The sequence below is a fragment of the Cynara cardunculus genome (genome assembly GCF_001531365.2).
Source record: "Cynara cardunculus var. scolymus isolate 2C chromosome LG 11, CcrdV1, whole genome shotgun sequence".
NCBI classification, from domain to species: Eukaryota; Viridiplantae; Streptophyta; class Magnoliopsida; order Asterales; family Asteraceae; genus Cynara; species Cynara cardunculus.
In genome coordinates, this window is record NC_037538.1 from 4,529,517 (window position 1) to 4,551,312 (window position 21,796).

General features: G+C 32.5%; 1 protein-coding gene across 2 annotated transcripts; it reads right to left on the reverse strand.

Moving 5' to 3' along the window:
• Window positions 1–858: 858 nt before the first annotated feature.
• On the reverse strand, window positions 859–11,307 carry LOC112521071. Of its 2 annotated transcripts, XM_025129714.1 has the most exons (15): window positions 11,169–11,307; window positions 10,030–10,099; window positions 8,810–8,911; window positions 8,617–8,697; window positions 8,259–8,501; window positions 7,767–8,026; window positions 5,110–5,263; window positions 4,711–4,820; window positions 4,517–4,604; window positions 3,797–4,132; window positions 3,628–3,702; window positions 2,555–3,171; window positions 2,074–2,182; window positions 1,341–1,520; window positions 859–1,216 (listed from the first exon to the last, which is right to left on the reverse strand). In XM_025129714.1, exons 5-15 carry the CDS (start codon window positions 8,424–8,426, stop codon window positions 1,040–1,042), a joined length of 2,274 nt encoding a protein of 757 aa, XP_024985482.1. In that variant the 5' UTR covers window positions 8,427–8,501; window positions 8,617–8,697; window positions 8,810–8,911; window positions 10,030–10,099; window positions 11,169–11,307; the 3' UTR covers window positions 859–1,039. The 2 variants fall into 2 exon arrangements, with proteins under 2 accessions (XP_024985482.1, XP_024985483.1); XM_025129715.1 differs by lacking the exons at window positions 8,259–8,501; window positions 8,617–8,697; window positions 8,810–8,911; window positions 10,030–10,099; window positions 11,169–11,307 and having other exon boundaries at window positions 5,110–5,276; window positions 7,767–7,974.
• Window positions 11,308–21,796: the final 10,489 nt, after the last annotated feature.

Below are 21,796 nucleotides of genomic sequence, written 5' to 3' on the forward strand. Positions count from 1 at the left end.
TTTTTAATACTTAAAAACCTTCTTGGTTATTACAAGATTTTTTTTTTGTTAAAATAATGCATGTAACCAATTTTTAGAAGTTCAATGATTTAATTCAGGAACTTAATAATGCAAAACAGAAAAATTCAATGATTTATTTATTCTAAATCTTTTTAGAAACTTTAATCATTGAGATAAAGATAGTTCACCGAGTTTTTCTACTTTTTCCAAAATAAGAAGTGTTTGATCTTAGCATATTTAACATCGTTCATTAATTTTATCATTTATTCTAGTAATTTGCTTGGATGATTACATCAATTTGCAATTCTATTATGTTTAGACTGATTGTCTATTAAGTTAAAGATCCGCGGTTATTCTGTTGTTTCATTAAGTTCTATATAAATTGGAATTTTTTTTCTTTGAAAGTTTTTCATAGAATGAAAAAAACATGTTTTTTAATTGAAAAAAACTAGTTTGAAAAACTTACTTTCTACATAAACTTTCCCTAAAAAAAGTTTTTTCCATATCATTAAATCATTAACAAATAGTGATATATAACTGAATGATAGTGAGTCATTTCACTTATTAAGCTGCTAACAAACAAATTTTTAGTGATTAAATGGATTGTTGGACAAATCTGATTGGAGATTATTAAGAATACGATTGATAATAATAATAATGATATAAATATTAATTTATAAAACAATAAAAAAAGGGGATTTAAAAAACACTCTTTTTGTTTCTATTTTATATTGTAAAACTTTTATTAAGAAACCTAGCCAGGACCGGTTGACCACCCTTTACAAAACCGGAACCGGTTGACCACACCACACCCAACTTTCAACAACGAACCCGAGTCACCACCAGACAACGCAAAGTGAAAAATTAAACTCAAGTTTGATACATTTTCCATTGCCTAGTTTTATTCATTTTACTTTTAAAATTGACAACATGAACCACAGACAAATTATGTGCAACTCGTCTACAAGAGTTGCCATTTTTATAAAAAGAGTTGCAGGTTTTTAATCTTCATTTCGGAAATTCGAAAAGCAAACAGACCTCACACAGCAATTGACGAATGCATATCGGCAAGAGCACGGATGTACGTACTATGTTCTGAAGTGGTTCTGAACCCCGGTATGAAATCACGGAAGAATCTTAGAACTGCAGCTAATTGTTGTGGGTCATTTGATGCATATGCTGCTTCTAAGAACAGGGACGGCCGCAGACTATTAACCTGATTCACGAACATTAAGAAATCCTCTTAAAAACTTTTAAAAATCATACGAATTTGAGTCAAAGGGGTTGTATTGAACTACAGTACAGGATTTTGGATCGATCGAAGAAACAGAAAATATCACCTTATTCTTGCGTGCATAACGTAAGGCTTCAAGATAACATCCATCTTGTACAAGCAACACCACATAGTCGTGATGAAGCTGGAGTTGTCTCAGCATATCCAGGCCCAACTTTCTCGTTTGGACATTCTGACGCCCGGTCTCTAGCAGTTGAAGTGCAACCTCTTTCGAGGGCTCAATTATCTGAAATCCAACCACCTCACACTTGTAACAAAATATTACTCCTTACGAGGATTGTGGCGTAGTGGTTGAGGCCCAGGGGAAGTGGTTGAATATCCCATCTGCCCTGGGTTCAATTCTAGATGTCCACAACAATTGTGGCTACTGAGTTTATCAGGTTGATGTCTTACAATCGCAATTTGTTGGTATTAGTTCGAGCATAGCTCAGGACACCCATCCAATTTTTCTTGCCACATTTCATTTTCTCAAAAGCTTTCATGCTAAACTAACCTATTTAAATTGATGCTAACAGCTTTCGGTCCTTCAAGATTCATTTATTTTGTCCAACATTTTTACGGTTTCCTGAAAGTGTATGCCAAGTTGGGTGTGGCAATTTTTAAAGGGATGGAGGGAGTAAAAGTTAGAGATTAATTGGTTGTCTGAGGACTAATAAATTGCAACTACAACCACACAAAATGTAAACACCAAGTGCCTGAAGTGTACACAATGCAAGTATAAACTAGCGATAGTGAGGTAGGGCATAAAATAGACAGTCCCAGCTCTAAATTTGCCATACCTTATTCAGAATAAACTCTCCAAGTTCAGCATATCTCTCGTTTCGACCAAGCAGCCGCACTGCCATCAGATAGATATTTGGATGCAGTTTTATTTTCTCCAAGTTGGCGCTGCAAAAGTAGAGATGTGAGAAGGCGCATCTAATATTTGGAGGAAACATAAACAACAGATCCAAATAAAAGATGTACAGAGGGAAGTGGAAGTTCCATTAGAAACCCAAAATTGATTAGGAAACCAGGAACCCCCGACAGTGCCACGTGTCCTTCTCGAGGATGAATATTCATCGTGAATAACACATTCATGATGAATAACACGTTCATATTCCTGATGAATATATGCCACGGCCCACATGTCATGCTATCAATTTTAGGTTGCTTTGGCCCAAGATGTGAATTCTATTAAAAAAAAAAAGAATTACTTCTTAACTACCTTCGACATGATATATATGAAATTGCTAACTCATTAAGCTAAGAACTGATTACCTCCTTATGAACTCGACAATGATGGCAAACAAGTAAGAAGCATCTGCAATCATCTCTTCCTCCACAGAAGCAAATACAAAGTTATACAGCTCATCTGGTGGAATGGCTGCTGAAGTAACTTGGGAGTCTTGCTGTTCAGAGACATTAGCATTCAGTGGTTGGTTATCATGTAGCTGAGGTTCTGAAGCCATTGAATGATCTTCAATTCTAGATGCATCAGCACCCACTGAAGTTTCTCCGTCTATATTCCCACTAGAAGAATTAGTATCAAGAAATTTGGCCTTCGCCTTCTTGAAATTAGCATTATCCTCGGAGTCTGAAGTTAAGAAGCTAGAATTGTGTATAGTTCTACGGTCAACTCCGCTTGCAGGTCCAGTTTTGACAGATTTACCAGATGCATCTGCACTACTAATATTGTCACTGGTGCCTGTACTGACACTGTTCTCAGATACACCAGGAACTGCGGGTTTCTCTGACTTCCCACCCTTCAAGTAACTGCCCGTTTTAAGTGAATACGAGAAAGAGTTCACCAATACCTCTATTGCCCGGAAAACCATAGGGAGAGGTCTTCGCTCAATGATGAGAGAGCGAGCTAGTTCCAAACACAACTGTTTAGCCTGAAATTGATAAGAAAGAAAATAGTTATAGAACTTGCTTTTGTCTCCTACAATGGAAATTATAAAAAAGGAGCATTTAAGCATGAAAAACATTAGATCAACATCTATTTCATCCAACTTAGAGCCTGTTTGTTAGCAGCTTAATGGGACTCACAGCTTATTCGCTCAGCTATATATGATTGTTTGGTAGTGACTTAACGATACTGAAAGGGGCTTATTCAGTAAGCTTCTAGGGTGGAGCTTTATGCAGAAAGCCAAGTTTTTTTCAAACCTGTCTCTCCCAACTAAAAGACATGCTCATTCCATTTACGAAAAAAACCCTTCCAAACAAAAACCTTTCCAATCTATACAGACAAATTAATGCACACACACATATTTATCGATACTGGACTAATGGAAAACAAACCAGACACCCCCTTAGAGGCACTCCTAGTTTGTGAACACTGATAGACTCACCTTTTTTGCTTCCAACTTCCTCCGCTGCAAAAACTCAAGGACTGATGGAACTTCTGAGCTACTTGCAGAAATTGCCTGTAATCATACAAGGATAAAATAAAAGCAAGATTAGTACAGAACTACAAACTGCCATCACAGGGATCATAACAGATCAGCCATTAGAACTTGCCTCCAAATCCAAATCAATCTTCCACAAAAAACCAGTGGAAACATCACATACAAGGCAGGGAACAAGAAAATTCCAGTCATCGCTATACAAATGAGACGACGGATCATTAAACAGTGTTGTCTCTGAACTTTCTGCATCCTTCCTACTTGTTTGAGAGGATGGAATACCGGTGCGTGGCAAGCCCCTTATTAAAAGAGGAAGTGGAGCAGATACAGGTGTTCGTGAATCTGCAAATATATCATATAATATGACAACCTTTGCATCCACTTGATGGACGAGCAGAACATTGTCAACCACACTTACTGCTATCTTGCTGGAATAAACAGGTAGAGAACCCTAACAAAGAAAAAGGTAACAAACTAGTGAGTATTATGGTGAAAGTAATCAATTATAAAAGATACAGAATAAGATTCAGAACTAGCTGAGCAAGGGGAACACGGTCAAGCATAAAAAATTCACTATAATGTAATGCAAAATCTACAAAAGTTAATTGCAGAACACACTGATTTGTGAATGGAACATCATAAAGACCAACCTGACCTGAGCTCTAAATTAGAAGCAAGCAAGCATAAGTTCTATTATTTTTCCCCTTTTTATGAGGTGTGTAGCATGTTGAAGTAAGTAAGTTGAAAAGACGCCTAATTCACCAGATGCCATGAAGATGATTAAATTTATTATCTTAACTTTGTACATATATATATATATATATATAAAATTTACCTGCTGGATAACAGCATCACGATAAAATCTATATGAATGCAGTAGCATTGCAACTCTATCTACTTGTAAGCAGTATATCCTTCCATAACTGTGATTCCACCAGAGCAATTGGGATTAAAATGTTGGATAAAGCTGAACCTTTAAGAGTTTGAAAGACGGATAAATATATATATATATATATATCTAAAGCTTACACAGTGACAATATGAACATCTTCAGCAGCAAGAACAGGCTTGCTATTAACATCAGACTTTGCCATTGCCATCTCAAACCTTGGCAATCGAATTATGCCCGCAGAAGAAAGCTGCACAAAAAGAAAAATAGCAAAATGATTAGGATTTTTACAATCTAGCATTAGCAATTACATTGTTTCTGTCCAACACGTATATCAGATCAACATTGCAAAACCGAATTGCTATTTATCGAATTTTGGCATTCATCCAATTCGCATGATTCACTATGGTGAACAGCTACCCAATGAAGTAGGGAAGTTCCATAACTTTTTGATTGATTCTAACATAAGTGAAATGGGAAAAAAAGCATATAATCAAATAACTATAGAACATCTTAAAAGCAAGTGGTTTTATTTCTACCTGATATCCAGTAAAGCTTTTGCATTGCATTCCTGAAGCAATAACTATTAAGCGGCTTTCATGTGTGTAGATGTACCAACTCACATTCATTTTCTTTGTCTCAACCAAATCAAGTGATTTTAGCTCTGGCATGTAAGTGTAGAGGTCCAGCCCACTGTAATTCAACTCTAATCAGTCCAATTGAATTATTAGCTTGAGAAGTAAGCAGATCTTAACAGATGAAGCAAAACAATCATAAAAATTAAGATTATTAAGAGGGGTGAAGGCACAGTATGCATAAACTCAAAAGCTCACGTTTATTTAATTCATGGGCCAATCAAATTATCAGCCCTGTGATGGCTGATCCCAAACATATTCTGACAACAGGAAAAGGCTTCTTTTGCTTAGCAATAGAGTCTGAAAAACTTTTAACTTCATTTCAATGATTTTAGAATTTTCTGGACCATAGGCTTTGAGCTGCACAGTAACATTTCTCCTTGTGATGGGTAGTACTCAGAGAGCAACATACATCATTTTTCATATTTGTGATTGTGATTGTACCTCATTAGGGTCAAATACTAAAAAAACAAGAACCCACAATTTTTTTATAGTAACTAATCCAACTCTCATGCATCCCATATAACCACCTTCCCGTCCTCAGTTGTCTTCGTTGAATCTCTAATGGCTTCTAGCAGCTGGTTTCACTCAGCTTCCATCCGTATATTCTTTTAACACTTTCCTTCCCAAATTAGAATCACTTTTGTTCCTCTGAAGAATCACAACTAGTTTACTGTACTAATTTTTATTAGAATCCCCTGCTTAGTCCGTACTATCTGCATATGAATGTAGTACAGTTTTTAGGACAGGAAGTACACAATTGTGTCATCACCTCTACGTACACTGATGCCTCTATGATATTTGAAGTAAGAACTTGACCAAAACATATGTATATTTGCATGTTTCATGGCCAATAACTCACTAATGGTACCTTTCTATTATATTACTTTATTATATTTGATCAGCTTATCTTTTATTCTTCTGCAAAACTTATTGTTAATAGTAAATCTAAAGATTTTTGTGCTTTCATACTTGGTATATTGGTAATGAATTATTCCCATAGTTTGTTTTGTTAACTTTTTCCTACTTAAGACTTCTAACATCTCCATGGAAGCATTAATCATGCCTGCAATGAAGTTCTTTTCTTCACATCTACCTTCCTAAACTACTTTGGGATAAAAGCCTTGTGGTCATCGTCGATAGCAGAGTTTCACATCTGTATAAGCAAGAGATTCTAGCAGACGACCAATTGCACCGGACTACCCACTTCCTTTCTTTGTGACATGTTAAAGATAATTTAAGCCAATATGCTAGCAGATTTGATGCATATTGGCATAGTCAGGAAGGTGGGTTTCCCAAATACATATGGTCTGGATATCACATTGGATGAAACGGAGGCAAGTTGGATATGATATTTCCACATATGATTACTACCAAGGTTCTATATGGCGTGAGGCGTGGGTGGCGGCAAGATCAAGCCTAAAGAGCCACATCAAGGCCACAACGTTTTTTCAATGCGTGACTTAAGACAGCAAGTCCGTATATCATGTATATATACACCTATATGTTTTCTACTTTCACTCAAGAGCCCATAAAAACAAAAAAAGGCAAAATATAAAAAGTTTAGAAGTCAAATAAAGTATTAAAAAAAGCTCGGTCAAAAACATGTTCAAGACGCCATGGTGCCCGCCTTGTCTTACACAACTGTTAACAAGGTGTTGGAGATGTGCCTCATGCCATGGCGCACCTTTTAGAACCATGATTACCACTAGAACAGAATTGTGGGTCACTGGTAGCATACACATGATCATACAAGATTGTTGGCTTCCTCCATTAATGAAATTCTAGTTTTTCTAAAGTTCATAATATTATATACAGCAAATACTCACACACACTCTTTGGTGAGGTTCGAACCCTTGACCTTCTGGGAGGCTGGGCTCTACTAGTAACCCGGGTATCACCGGGCCAAAACAATAGAAAATGATTAGCTCTTAGGTGTCTGCCTGAAAGATGAGAGTGTGCGGGCATGGGTGCATGTAACCTAGAGAGATGTCTTAAGGATATCTTTGTATTGACTGCAAATTGATATTCCTTTAGAACAATTTTACCAATTATATGGGACTATCCAACATTGCATGGCAAAAATACTGTTGCATAATCAACAAAAATATGTTCGAGATCATTTACTCATATAAATACGTTAGTGGCCTTTGAACTAAGAGATATATGAAGCAAGCAACAACAAAAATCGTCTACAATAACAGAATAAGAAAATCTGTTAGGAGGCAGAGTAGAATAGTTCATAGTAAAAATGTTTCTTGCAACACTAAATAATTCAGCAACCTGACGATGGCTAAATACATTGAAGATAACTATTTGGTAAATACTAGAGTTGCAGACTTGCAGAAAAGAAACTAAGGATGAGATGGTGGATCCAGATTAGTCCTAGAAATCGCTACATTCAGATTACCTTCTGATTACCTTCTGATTACCGTGCTTATGAATATGCAGGAGGGGACGGCATTTAACCATTAAATACATGGACATAGAAACTTCTTTTTTTAATACTCATTCACTTGATATATATATATATATATATATATATATTTCTTAGGAATTACCTGGTCTTGACAAATACAATATCACAAACTGCACAATCTGTCCAAAAGAAGCCCAATATGCTATCGGACTCAGACCTGCACTTCTGACTAAAAGTCTCTCCAGTTTCTCTGACCCAAAACTGGACCTCATGATTTGATCGTTGGACAGCTATAAGCTTTGCATTTAAAGAATAGCGGACAGACAGTACTGGCCCCTCGCTTATTGTATCAGTAGTTGGAGCAACATCAGGAGTAAAGGGAGAAGTTTTCCAAGAAACAACCTAATACATTAAAACAAACTAAAAAATTAAACCTGTACAAAATTTAGCTAAAGAACTAATTAAAACATGGTGGAACAGATGAGTTGAAATATGGTGCATATGCATCTTCCACAGCGATCAACTGCGCTTCCGACTAAGTGTGAGATTTTCGGCAGGACTCAAGCATACCCCTCCAAGGTGAAACAACCAAATAAATAAGTAAAAGAACTTGCATGGTCGCATCAGTATATACCTTATCAGAGGTCGGCGAGATTAATAGTTTATTTCCGTCATCATAAAATAAACCTCTTGACCCATCATTTCTGCATCTTAAGGGTGGATACTGGATGTACGTATGTGACAGAGCACCAGATCCACCAAATCCGACTGTGGGTTGAGAACTTGATGTATTCCCAAACATTTAAATCAGTCTTGTGTTTCAAGTTTGAGGTTTGAAGTTGATAATCACAGGGAGTCCTTCTCCGGAGAAATAACACTGAAGAAAAAAAAACAAGAATGAGTATTAGACTATTAGTTTGATGGGGTAGTAAGTAATGCAAGAGTAAACTATTGAAAAACATTCACAAGATCTCTAAGCTTTGATTATTAACCTTTTTCTGAATGTACCAAGATATATGTGGCTCCAATATATACGAGGAGGCAAATCTGTAAATCTAATGCTTCCCTTTGAGCTGCAGGAAAAAGATAAGCAATTTGGTTGAAGTATTAGTTAGAGAAAGGAAAAAACATGTATAAAGAAGTTTTTTTCCTCGAATTCAGAAAATAATATTAAGCAATAAATACCACATTCTGCATGCAATTCTTTAATGTAAGAAATTCTTTCAAACACATATCACGTTCAATTTGAGGAACCTTTGCTGCAACACAACTCCCATATTCTTTTGCCTGCAATTTTTTATATAGTAAATACATTGACATAACATGATAATGAAGTTGACATACTCTTCATCCGAACTTCATTAAAAACCAATAGAAGATTTACTCAAAACTAATTTTATAAAATGTCCCTATTTCCATTGAATGAACTAATCAAAACCGAACAAACATGAGCCAGGATTGTGGACATGAAGGCTGAACAACTCGACCTCTCACAAGTTTATATCATCATTCAAACTAGTGATAAAGCTTCTCTTCATCTATACACACACACACACACACACATATATATATATATATATGTTACAACTAGCTAGCTGCAAACACAAAATGTAATGCCTGACATCTAATCGAGAATCCAGGAATGACCATGTACTCCTTCCCTACGGGGCCCATGGAACTAAAGTCAGTGTGTGGATCAGGAAAAGTATAAAAATGACCAAGAACTACATATGGTCTGAGACTCACTTCCTTGAGTCAGGCGGCTAAGCCTTTAATTTGTTTTATTGTGTTTTTCGCCATTTCGCTTCAACCAAAAGTCAAGTAGAAATGTAGAATAACAATACATTATTACTCACTCGATCGGTTTCTCATTAACCTGCTCAACCAAACTCGGCACAATCTGTGTTCCAAATGAGGTGGTGGAGGTTTAAAAATGATTGATACGGATGTTGTAGAAGTACATGAGAGAGAGGGCTTAACCAAGAATATATTGCTAATAGAATAGTTTTTCTTCATATTTTAATCTAAGGGCAAGTTCTCTCATACACTACTCTATTGGGTCATTGTATGCTACCTTTCATGTGGGTCCACTTCAATCAACCTAGCAGTCACCTGTGCCAATGTTATATATGATATACATGAGAGTCCATGGCGATAATGACAATTCCCTGTAATTCCTGTGCCTTGTCACCCTAACCTTCCCTAGGAATTTTAAGATCACACATTATCTTTGATTCATACCCCTATGAGTAGTTTCTTCAATATCTCTACCTACCTCAATCATAATCTTGGCACACGAATAGAAACAATAGCAGGTATGCATTTTTGGCATTCGCTCATGGATCCACACCTTGAAGACACTAGACAAAAAATGGAACTCCTACGCATACAGTTTAACAACAAACCTGAGCTCCACAGTTCATCAGAATCCGTTTTAGTGGGGAGGCAGTGGTCCTTTCTTTCATCATCAACTACCTGATATACGTCAATTTACACAAAAGTTAGGTGTCCAACATTTCATATCAATTAACAGTTAAAAAATATTATGCCATTGCTCAACAATCAACATCGAGAATACTCCATGCGATCCCAAAAAAAGCACTTGCTATTTTGAGTTATCACAGAAAATTGTGGCACTTCTTTTTTCAGAAATATCCCATTTCAAATTTACTTTTAAATTTTTATCAATCGTTGTTGAACTTTGTGCTGTGTAGATGGTTCAGCAAAGTACAAGTCTTCTATGCTTTGAACAATAAAGACCGATTCTTCAGCTTTTCTGGAGGACCACTTCTACTTAGATAGGCTTTGATTTCTTCTTTGTTTGTTCTAGATTTTTAGGCTTTTTATTTGTAGCTTTCTCTCTCTGTAATGACTATAAAAGCCGGTAGTTGTTTTTGATTTGAATATAAGTCCTGATTTGGCTTTCGAATAAGCTTGCTGTGTTCATCTTTGTTTCCTGTTCAATAGATATTTATTCTACAATCATGGTAAGAAATTGGTGATATTGATAGTGGTCCATATGGTATTTTAGGTAATTGATCATTAGTAACGACTTCTATTAAACTGGTTGCAGAGTTTGCATTGTTTTTGGGAAGCAGGTAGTACACGGTACAGCAAAATCAAATTTTGAAAGAGATACTGCCAATATACTTTTGCTTCATGATTAAAAACAGGACATCCGAAAATAATTTCAATATACCTTGCCCCTAATTATAAAATTTTGACACAAGCTGATCACCAGACGACCTTAATGAATATTATACATTGTAGTAACGATCACTTCTAGCAATTTCAGAAACGTAAATTGGATCCCTAATTAACACCTAGCATTCGATAATTTCCATGTAACAGCAACATAAGCACAAATTGCATCCTATAGGACCTAGATTTTTCACATGTTATAACACTAAAGCATGAATTTAACTAATTTAAGTATTTCTAAACCTGAATGATCATAAATAAAGGGTTTAGAAGATTGTCCGACCTCGATTGCTTACATTTCTGATATCGCAGGCCATGTAAGTTAAAAATTAAAGCTAAATACCTCGAGAATTGGCTTCCAGTTCTGCAGAAAACATCACAGAGCGATCATAAAGCTTTCCATAGTCGAATAATCTGTACGGCAGAGAGCAGTTTCAACGAGTAGCAGAACCACGAAGCGCCCTTTAAACGAGAGGGGAGTGACTCGAATACGTTCGACCTCGAAGGGGTGTGCGTAGGCTTTAGTCCACCGACTATCAACAAATAAAAATTGCAATAAGATCCCTGAGGTTTGACCAACTTTCATAAAAGGATCATAACAAAAATATTATTTACAAAAAGAGATTCAATTCCATTTTTAAATGTAACTGTTAGCAAGTGATTAATAACAGTTATGTGTTGTTGGTGATTTTGATGTCATTGAAAGTTTTGGTGTAATTATGACTTATGATTTGTGGGTTTTGATGCCAACAAAAGAGAAATAATAAAAGAGATACAACAAAATCGCAATAAAGAAATCGATACAGCAAAATCGCAATAATGAAATCGATACCGATATGGAAGAAGCAGGTGGAAGGAGACGGCGTGGATCGGACCTCACGATGTGGAAGAGCTCTCGTGGTGGAAGAGGTCTGTGGCTGGTGTGGGTGTGAAATAGATGAGGGCAAAGGGGGGTTTAGGTTTTCTATTGGGTTTAAGGGTAAGGTAGTAAATTTATATTTAGTCCTATGTTGTTCCACCTTTTTTGGTGGAACAAAAATTATCAACTTTTGTCTCATCAAATTTAAAAATAGTTTCATCTTGTCCCATGTAATTTTTGTCCATGGCCTGCCAAACATGGGGCTATTTTTTTTTTGTCCCGTCCCGTCCCATGTAGTCTGCATACCAAACGCACCCTAAATAGACTATGGGGTTGTTTGGTTATCTTTTAATAGTTCAATTAAGAGGCAATCTTTGAATCGTTAATAGATAAATATTGTTTAACAAAAAAAAATCTGTCTCTTAATGGTTCTAAAATCCTCTGAATGATTTTGTATCTTAGGCATCCCTTAACCATTAAGAGCCCTAGTTTCATTGTAAGCAATTACCAAACAATTATATTTCATTTTGCACTATATCATGAGAGTCTCTTAATCATTCTGACCGCTTAATGATTCTGCACAAAACCATTCAGCAACTGCAAAACAGCCCCTATGTGATAAGGCAAATATAGCATTGAGTAGGGAGGTGAGGAGGTGCAGAGTGCAAAAAATGAGACTTTTCTCTTAGCCTATTTAATGCCTAAAAAAATGTCTTATTTCAAGCATGTGAAAAGCCCTACTCGGGTGAATATGACGCGCATGGGTACACGTTAGGCCTTGGAATGAAAGACAGTTCCGAATCTACTTTGTCTACAAACAAGGAAGCTATAAGTAATGCAACTATGAATCTCATGGAGAGTTCGATCCTGACCCACAGTTCACAAACGTTACTTTTATCATCTTAGATTGTCTTTAATAACTATGATGTAATTTTTTTACTGAAAAAGGTTTACATTGATCTGTTTTACTAATTCTAATATTGACTATATTAATAAAATATTAGTTAAAGGAATTAACATATTATTTTTCTCTTTTTCCTAAATTTTTAGAGATTTCTCCAAATTTGGAGATTTTCACCTTACTTCTCTTCTTTTTTCTATTTTAACGTATCATTTAGCATAGCTCTTGAAGCAAAAAAAGAAATCTTAAAACTTCAAATTCTTCTACTTTAACACAACTAGTGGTAATGCGTTTAGATTGCCATAAGGTCGTTTCGAGGGACAGTGCCTCTAACTGGATTCAAGGGGCAGTGCCTCTAGCGATGGTTAAATAGAAACTTAGAAGTTTCGAGTTTACTTCAAAACCTTATATTCTATATACCTTATGATTCATCTTTGATCTTATCCACGAACAGTTACTTCATACGTTGTGCAGTTAACTACCATGTAGCTGTCAATCTCTTTTATATAAACGTGTAAACCGTTGAATGTGGGTATATATATATATATATATATATATATATATATATATATAACTCAAATATTATGCCCTTTAACATCAAAGGGTCATTGGATATACCAATATTCAGTTCGAGACACCCAGAACAATAAAAGGTCAAATTAGTGCTTGTATAGAAAACATAAATGCGATCCAATCAATTTACCCAATCTGTTTTGATCAAGGAACCCTCGATCTCTGACATTGTGTACTATTTGTTTCCTTCTAATTTAAAACATATACATTATAAGTATATGCATAGAACAATTTAATTCAATTTTAAGTATAACTGTTATCAGATTAAAATTTCAAACAGTTTTAATTAATTTCTTATAAAATTTTCACTATCTTTTTATTATTTAACATAAATTAAAAAATCTATATAACAATCGAACATACAAAATCTTATATAAAACACATTACGGAATAGACCTCACAACAATAACGAAGGTTTTTAACAATGTTTGTGTGAGGGTCCTTTATGTAACTTAACATAAACATGAAGGTCTTTTCTGCAATTCCACCCGCCATAGCCCGTAGGTTGAACTGTTGAACAAATGCCTAATTGGATCTGGACACACCGTAACCGTTTTGGGCCGTGGCCCAAAATTAAAGGCCCACTTTTCTGGGCTATATTTTGATGGGCTTTTATGTTGCTCATGGAAGCCCAGTAATTGTTTTTATATACATACGGGTGTTACTTTTTTATATGATGTTATTTGGAGAAAAAAAGTTGATTACCGACAACTCTAAATCGTACCACATGGAACTTGCTTCAATGGATGTCAATATAAAGAGATATTTTTTAGCTCACTCAATGGCCGAAGCTTGCAGGAGAGCTTGAGATCGAACCCAAGACCTATCTTGTATTTGGATAAAGTCACCTCATCCAGCCCACTTTTGATGGTGTTATTAGTTATTCATAAAAATAAAATAAAATATTAAAAAAATTCAATAACGACAACCAGTACTATCGGGTAATATACACAAATAAAAGATTTATGTGACATCAATAAACGTATATTACAAGACAATTTCATGATTTTAAGTATATCATGATGGTAAATAAGTAGTTTTTTACGTCAAGATGTTACTTTTGATTCATTTTTCTATTTTAACGTATATATGCGTGTTGAAATATTATCGAACATGTCTTTTGTAACTGACGTTTTTCCTGATATTTATTCAACTGCGTTGATAAGAAAAAACACAAAACGTATTTACGATTTTCAATGTATGAGGTATTATCAGTAAAGTGATGAAACCCTTTTCATGTTATATCTTGTTAAATAAAATAACTTTTATTACTATTAAAATTAAACGAATAAAACTCATTTTTAATTGATTTTCAAAAATCAAAACCTAATTTATTTAAAAATTAATATAAAATTAGAGTTTAATCTCAAGAAGAAGACTAGATTGAAGTTCCCTTTTCTAAGCTTTCATAAATAAATAAAAATGGACCCCTATTAAGCAACTTCCTCAAGTGTAGGGGAGACAATGCTATCATAATTCAATGATACATTTGTTGAAAAAGCTTCTTGATTTAAAAATCTACTCATATCTCTCTTGAAAAAGACACGACTAATTTATATCAAAATCAAGGACCCCATCAAACAAAGATTTCATATGAACAAAGTGGAAATGCACATGAACTGTTCTCAAGAAGCATTGTGTTTTTACAATTTCCTGTGCTTTTTATGTGTATATGTGTTCGGATTCCCTGACTTATAGAAAGTCGTGTTAATGGTGTCATATATGCTCGTTCGGGATCTAATCAGGATGGTTGCAGAATCATGATTATATATTATCCGCTTCTTGACACCGAAATCAAGAACCAGAAAGAACAGAAATAGAGACAGGCTGCTTAAAGTTGTTTTCTCTGGAGTACCATTGATTTACCATTATGTTATGAATATGGTAAGTCTCGTGTTTCCATTTTGTTCATTATAGGACGTATGCATGACTGTACTTGGACAGATGAACAAGCCAACCATAACTTTATTCTATCAAGATCTTGGATTTGTTTGAGACAATGAAGTTCACATGGGCATCTCTTACATGTTTTGGAATATGCAATGGTTTCAACTAACAAGCTTCCATGGAAAAGGGTCCTACGTACCTTGTGGCAAAGCTTTAAATATATAATTGAAAGAGCGGAGTCAAGAAGAGTTTATGTGGATGAAGGCAGTAGAACAAAAGAAGTACAAAGGAGAGACATATATGTATGTGGAAATCTGAGTACTTTGTAATCAGGGACCACATCGATAATGCCAACAGCAAAGATGATCAACCATGGTCTACCAAAACATGTGTGTTGGATCAACTTAAACCTCAATCTTTACCAATCTTAGTGACTTGTACGTTGTGCAATAAGAATCGTATACACATTATTCTTATATATGGGTGTGTGATTCTGCAGTAACAATGTGAAGAAGTATACATGATCATGCAATATAGCAGGCTAGAGGATGCACTTGAGTTTATCTGAAATAAGAGTTTTAAGTGAAAACGATACGGTGTAAGATAACGACATAAGTTACACATTTATCATCAACGATGCAATAGGAGTTGTTAAATTACTATGATGATTTACTGTCTCTATTATTGGAAAAAGCCAAAACTTAGCTAGGTGGGGTGGGGTGGGGTGGGGTGGGGGGATATGCAATATTCAAAATGAATAATTAGAACTACTACAAAACATGTCGGACTTGTCAAAGTCACCTATCACTCATGTTACATGTTATATGATTTGAAAAAGAAACAAATGACAAATGCTACTTAGGCAAAAAATGAGACTAGATATGAAGATAAAATCCTCTATGGTTGGTCACTTTTGGTTGATATATATATATATATATATATATATATATATATGGATGTTATTCTACATCCTTTGTCATTCCTACACCCTATACAACCATCATCTCAACCATTCAATTTTTAATCAATTAATTGTTTCATAATATAAAGTATTAATCATAATTAATAAACTCTATTCATATTCCATAAATATTCAAATCATAATAAATGAACTCCAATCATTTCTATAAATATCTCAATTAATTGGGTTGCAAAGGTTGTACAAATGCACAAGGTTGTAAAAGAAATATACCCTATATATATATATATGGGCTTTCATAGATTCATACAAAGAACATAAGCATATTCTTTAATAAACTGATGACAACTGTTTTTACTGTTATGAGTTGGGATTGTTAGATATAAATTTGTGTATGTATATATCTATATATGTATATTTGCATGTCTAGTTAAGTGTACAAAACTTTGAAGTTACTTCATATGAACTAATACGGTAATTTATACAAGAATATAAAGTTATGTGATAATCCCAAAAACTTCAAATAGAAAACTATAATTTTTTTGAAGTATATAATATTTATTCATGTCAAATTCAATAAATAAACTTACACACCTTCCTCACATTTGATAAGATTTAAACCTCTGACCTCTTAGAAGGTTAAAGACTATGATACCACTAGACCAAATGCCGCTTTTGTAACTATAATTTCATCGCAACCAGGTAGTAATTTTTTGAAACCATATATTAAAAGTTTTGTCATATAAATAATAAATAATAAATAATAAATAATAATGTATGTGTCTGGTACTACATATCAAGTCAACATCTTAATCAATTAAAGATGTGGACCATTTAGGTCAGTCATTGAAGTAAATTAGGGGTTACACATTCATGTCAAACTTCTTAATTTTGAACTCCAATTTCATGATAAATTTGGAAACATTTTTTCTCATATCAATCAAGTTAAAAAAAATCTATTTATGTAAGTTTAATACCTAGCAATTAATTATTATCTGTACTATATTATAAAGCATTTGACAAAACTTTTAAAAATCATTTTTTATGCATGAAGTACTGTTTACTGATGCATATTACTTAAAATTCAAGATTACAAGTAATTTTATGTAAGTACAATTTATTAAATCTCCATTTTTAAATTCGTGCAACTAACTGCAGATAAACATAATCAAATACAAGATAAACCTTCATTTTAAATATAAAAAATTTAAAATATAATTAAGATAATTATTGAGTTATAACAGAATGTTTAATTATTATATTTATAAAAAATTATATTATCAAACCAAAAATAAATTACTTTGTTATTAAATCAAAATTATATTATAACAAAAATTGAGTTAAAGAAGTTACATCAAAAAATAAGAACTATTAAATAGTTAATTTGATACTAATACCGATCTATTTTCGTTTCAAATTTATATTTCACTCAAAAATAAAAATATTACCGCATTCTTAAAACCACATAAAATCGTATTATATCGATAGAGACAAAAAATAAAAACTAAACATTAAAATCGTATTAATAACAAACTAATTTATTTTTGATTTAATAATATATTTTTTATAAGGATAATAATCAAGTATTATGTTATAATTCAATAATTATTCTAATTATATTTTAGATTTTTTATATTTAAAATGAAATGTTTATCATGTATTTAATTATGTTTATCCGCAGTTAGTTACACGAATTCAAACATGGAGCTTTAATAAGTTATACTCACGCACAATTTACTTGTAATATTAAATTTTAAGTAATATGCATCAACAAACAATACTTCATTCATAAAAAATGGTTTTTAAGAGTTATTGTCAAATGCTTTATAACATAGTATAGATGATAAAATAAAAATAAGAAATGTGTAAGGTTGAGAAGATTACACGTGAATGGTTTGGGAAAACAATAATTACAAAATATAATTGAAATCAAGAAAGGGACCATGTAGATTGCAGAGATAGATAGCTTTGACATAAACTTGAAGATGGCTCCTTTGAAAAGGGGTTGTCTTAATGCAACATCTGAAAAAGATGCCCCATGGTTTCTGGTGGTCCATCATTACTATGAGTTCCAGACAACAATGATGCAGAGACATCATAATAAAGTAGCATAGCATATACATACATGTACATATACATATACATATATAATATATATATATATATATATATATATTAAAGTTTTCTCTCAAAATGGCTATATTTCTTAGATTCAGACTGTCTGAGTGGAGATTTTGCATGTGTTTCTTTGTTAAGTGACAAAATTACAATGATTTGAACTTTGAAGATGATGATAGAATTGGGATATCTGGTGGGGACAGACCCCTTAATTAATTGGAATATTGTACGTAATTCTTTAAATTAATTAAATTATTTTTATCTGTATTTAGGGTTAGTGGTTGAATGATGTGTTAAGAGGTTCTTATGATGTAGTGTAAAATGAAATATAATTATCTAGTTTTTTATTTATAACGAAATTAGGGCGTTGAATGGTTAAGGAAGATCAATGATACAAAATCATTCGGAGATTTTTAAAACCATAAAGAGACAGATTTTTTTTTGTTTGCCAAACAAGATTTACCTCTTAATAATTTAGAGTCTACCTTTTAATAGAATTATTAAAAGGTAAACAAACAAATTGGTTTTAATTGATTATGTTTCAAATTAATTATTTGAAATTTTAGTGTCTGTAGATGGATCTTTTGGTGTTAATATTGGTTGAAAGATATACATAAATTTTTTAATTAAAATAAATATATTGATATACATATGAAATTAGCCTTGTTTGCGATTGGTTTGAAGGTGTCTTAAAAATAAACCGTAATATTCTTTTATATATGTGTAACTTTGTAAAAGTTAAAATAAAAATGTATGATAATTATTTTTAGAAAAATTGACCCAAATGATTATATTCCACAGTCAAATTGACCTTATAACTATTTTTCTCCACAATATCCAGGTCTGTAATTATTGCGGGCCTACTAAACGACAATAGGTGAAAGATATTTTGTTTCTAACGTTAAATTTCTAATTTTCCTTCTCAAAAGTTTAAAATAACGTGAATAAATAAATATTATATATAAATATATATATGTATGTATGTATGTATGTATGTATGTATGTATAATATGTGCATTGATAATATACAAAAATATCACTCTATTAAAAACATCAACGGATATCATCCCACTTTCAATTTTACATCATTTGTACGAAAATGGTCAAAATAATGAAAACACCCTCAACTAAAAAGGAAAAAAAGTATGCTCAAAACTTTGAAAAAGAAAAAGTAGAATCCCTAAAATGTACGGATATCATTTCAAACGGTATAAGAAGGGAATTAATGATACACCACGCTACCATTGAAGGAAACGGCAATGGTGTACGGGGTTCGCTAAGATGTACGAGGATCAACTATAAATCCGTCACTAAATTAGAAAAATGAAAATTCCGATTAAGTTTTGTGACAAATTTTTTATTTTAAAAATCCGCTATAAGAATTGTCTATTTAAAAATAATAATAATTAATTAATTAGTTAAACATTAATGTCCGATTTTAATTAATTAAATTTTGTAACAGATTTAAAAAAATCCACCAAAAAAATTGTCTAATTTTTTCAAATAAATAAATAAATAAAAATGTCCGATTTTAATTAATTAAATTTTGTAACAGATTTAAAAAAATCCACCAAAAAAATTGTCTAATTTTTTCAAATAAATAAATAAATAAATAAATATTTGTGATGGATTCTGTCAAAAATAATTAATCAATTAATTTTTTTTTCAGAAAACGTCTTAAAAAAATATTTAAAAAAAAATATCCAGTGGAATCTGCCAAATATTATTAAAAATGGTGGATATGGTAAAAAAGAATTTCTTGAAAAATAAAATAAAAAAGAAACATTTTTAAAAATTTAAGGCTGATCACTGATGACTGATAGATTGGGGGATCCGTCAGAATTTTGTTAAAAAACATTTTATAGAAAGGAAAAAAAATAAAAAAAATGGATCCGTCAGAATTTTGTTAAAAAAACATTTTATAGAAAAGGAAAAGAAAATGATTTTTAAAAAAATTTCGGTACGGAAATTTCTTAAAAATGATGATTATTATTATTTTTGTATTTATAACGGATATTTGATAAAAACGGTACTTTTGGATTTTTTCCCCGCACTTTCTATTTATAATATTTATTTTTACATTTTTACATATTACGTTTATATATATATATATATATATATTATATATATATATAAGCGATCAAATGAAAACCACTCCAATTTGTAAAAACCGTAAAAATTACTCTCATCCGTCGTTAATTCTGTTAATCTTGTGAAATTGTTTCATATAATACTTTTTTTGGTGAAGTTGTTTCATATGTGGTTATGAAAATGTTTCATATACTATTTAATGGAATTTTATTGAAACTGTTTCATGTATTTTTCTAAAATTAAAATAATAAAGATGATAATATGCATGATTAACACCCTCCACAATAAAAATGGTTAATCAACATCTCATAATTACAAAAAAATAAACAAAATAAAAAATTATGATTGATTGAATGAGATTTTCACGGTTTTTACAAATTGAGCGGTTTTTATTTGGACCCCCTATTATATATATATATATATATATGTGTGTGTGTGTGTGTGTGTGTGTGTAATAGGGAAGGGTTCAAACGAGAATCTCTGTGATTTACGAGAATGCGAGAACAACCCAATAACTACATATTGTGATAAAAAATAAAATTAAAATATTTTTAAAATTAAAATTGATATTGAAAAAGATTCAAAAAAATTTAAAATTAAAAGGGTAATAATGGAAATGATATCTCAAATATTTACAACACGATCATTATCTTTTAAACACGATCATTATTATCATTAGGCTTATCATTATCTAGTAAACGGTTATGAATTCAAGGAGACTTATAACTTCAAATTGCAAAACAACCGACGGAAGCAAACATTGATCGACGGTGATCGATGCAACCCTAATCGACCAATAACCCTAATCGAGAAGCCATTGCATGCAATAAGCGGACAAATTCAAAGTATCTTTCAAAATTACTCGTTTTGAATAAGTTTTTAATCGATTAGTTGTGATACTCATGTGATATCAATGTCACTCGATTTCATTATGGTTTCAATTGGTTATGTTAGACATTGTCACAACGATTTCGAATGGCTTCGATAGATTAGGATTATACTATATGTGATAATCATGTGATATGAGTGTGATAATCACGTGATAGAGGTGTGATAATCACCATTATACAGCACTTGGGTTATCGTTTTGGTTGATAAGTTAAAATTTTGGTCTAATCATATGATATAGGTGTGATAATCATGTGATATGGGTGTGATAATTGTTTTAGATAGACAAAAATATGGATACTAACGATATGAAGAAAAGATGTTAAGCCATCGACTATCTGGAGATTATGATGAACGAGAAGAAGCATGAACGAGAACGAGAACGGGAAGAAGCATGAACGAAGGAGAAGAAACATGAACGAAGGAGAAGAAGAAAACTAACAAGAGTAAAACGTGGAAACGTGAAAGGATAATTATGGTTAATTAAAATAAAATAAAAATTATAAAAATTACTTAATTACATTACTGCCCTTATTAAATTATTTATATATAATAAAAGTTAATTTTATAATTAAAAAAGTTTGAAGTTATTGGATTGTTCTCGCATTCTCGTAAATCACAGGTGTTCTCGTTTGAACCTTCACCATATGTAATATCCTTACATATATATACGTAAATCAAACATATAGGCATGGGAATGAGGCGGGGACCTCAATTCTCATCTCCGTCCCCGAT

Excerpts from the sequence above, each read along its gene's own strand:
- LOC112521071 (XM_025129714.1), bottom strand. The coding sequence starts at position 8,426 with ATGTTTGGGAATACATCAAGTTCTCAACCCACAGTCGGATTTGGTGGA. Across the intron at positions 5,264-7,766 it reads ATTGTATTTGTCAAGACCAG|TGGGCTGGACCTCTACACTT; the intron begins GTAATTCCTAAG and ends GTTGAATTACAG. Across the intron at positions 4,821-5,109 it reads AAAGCTTTACTGGATATCAG|CTTTCTTCTGCGGGCATAAT; the intron begins GTAGAAATAAAA and ends CTTTTTGTGCAG.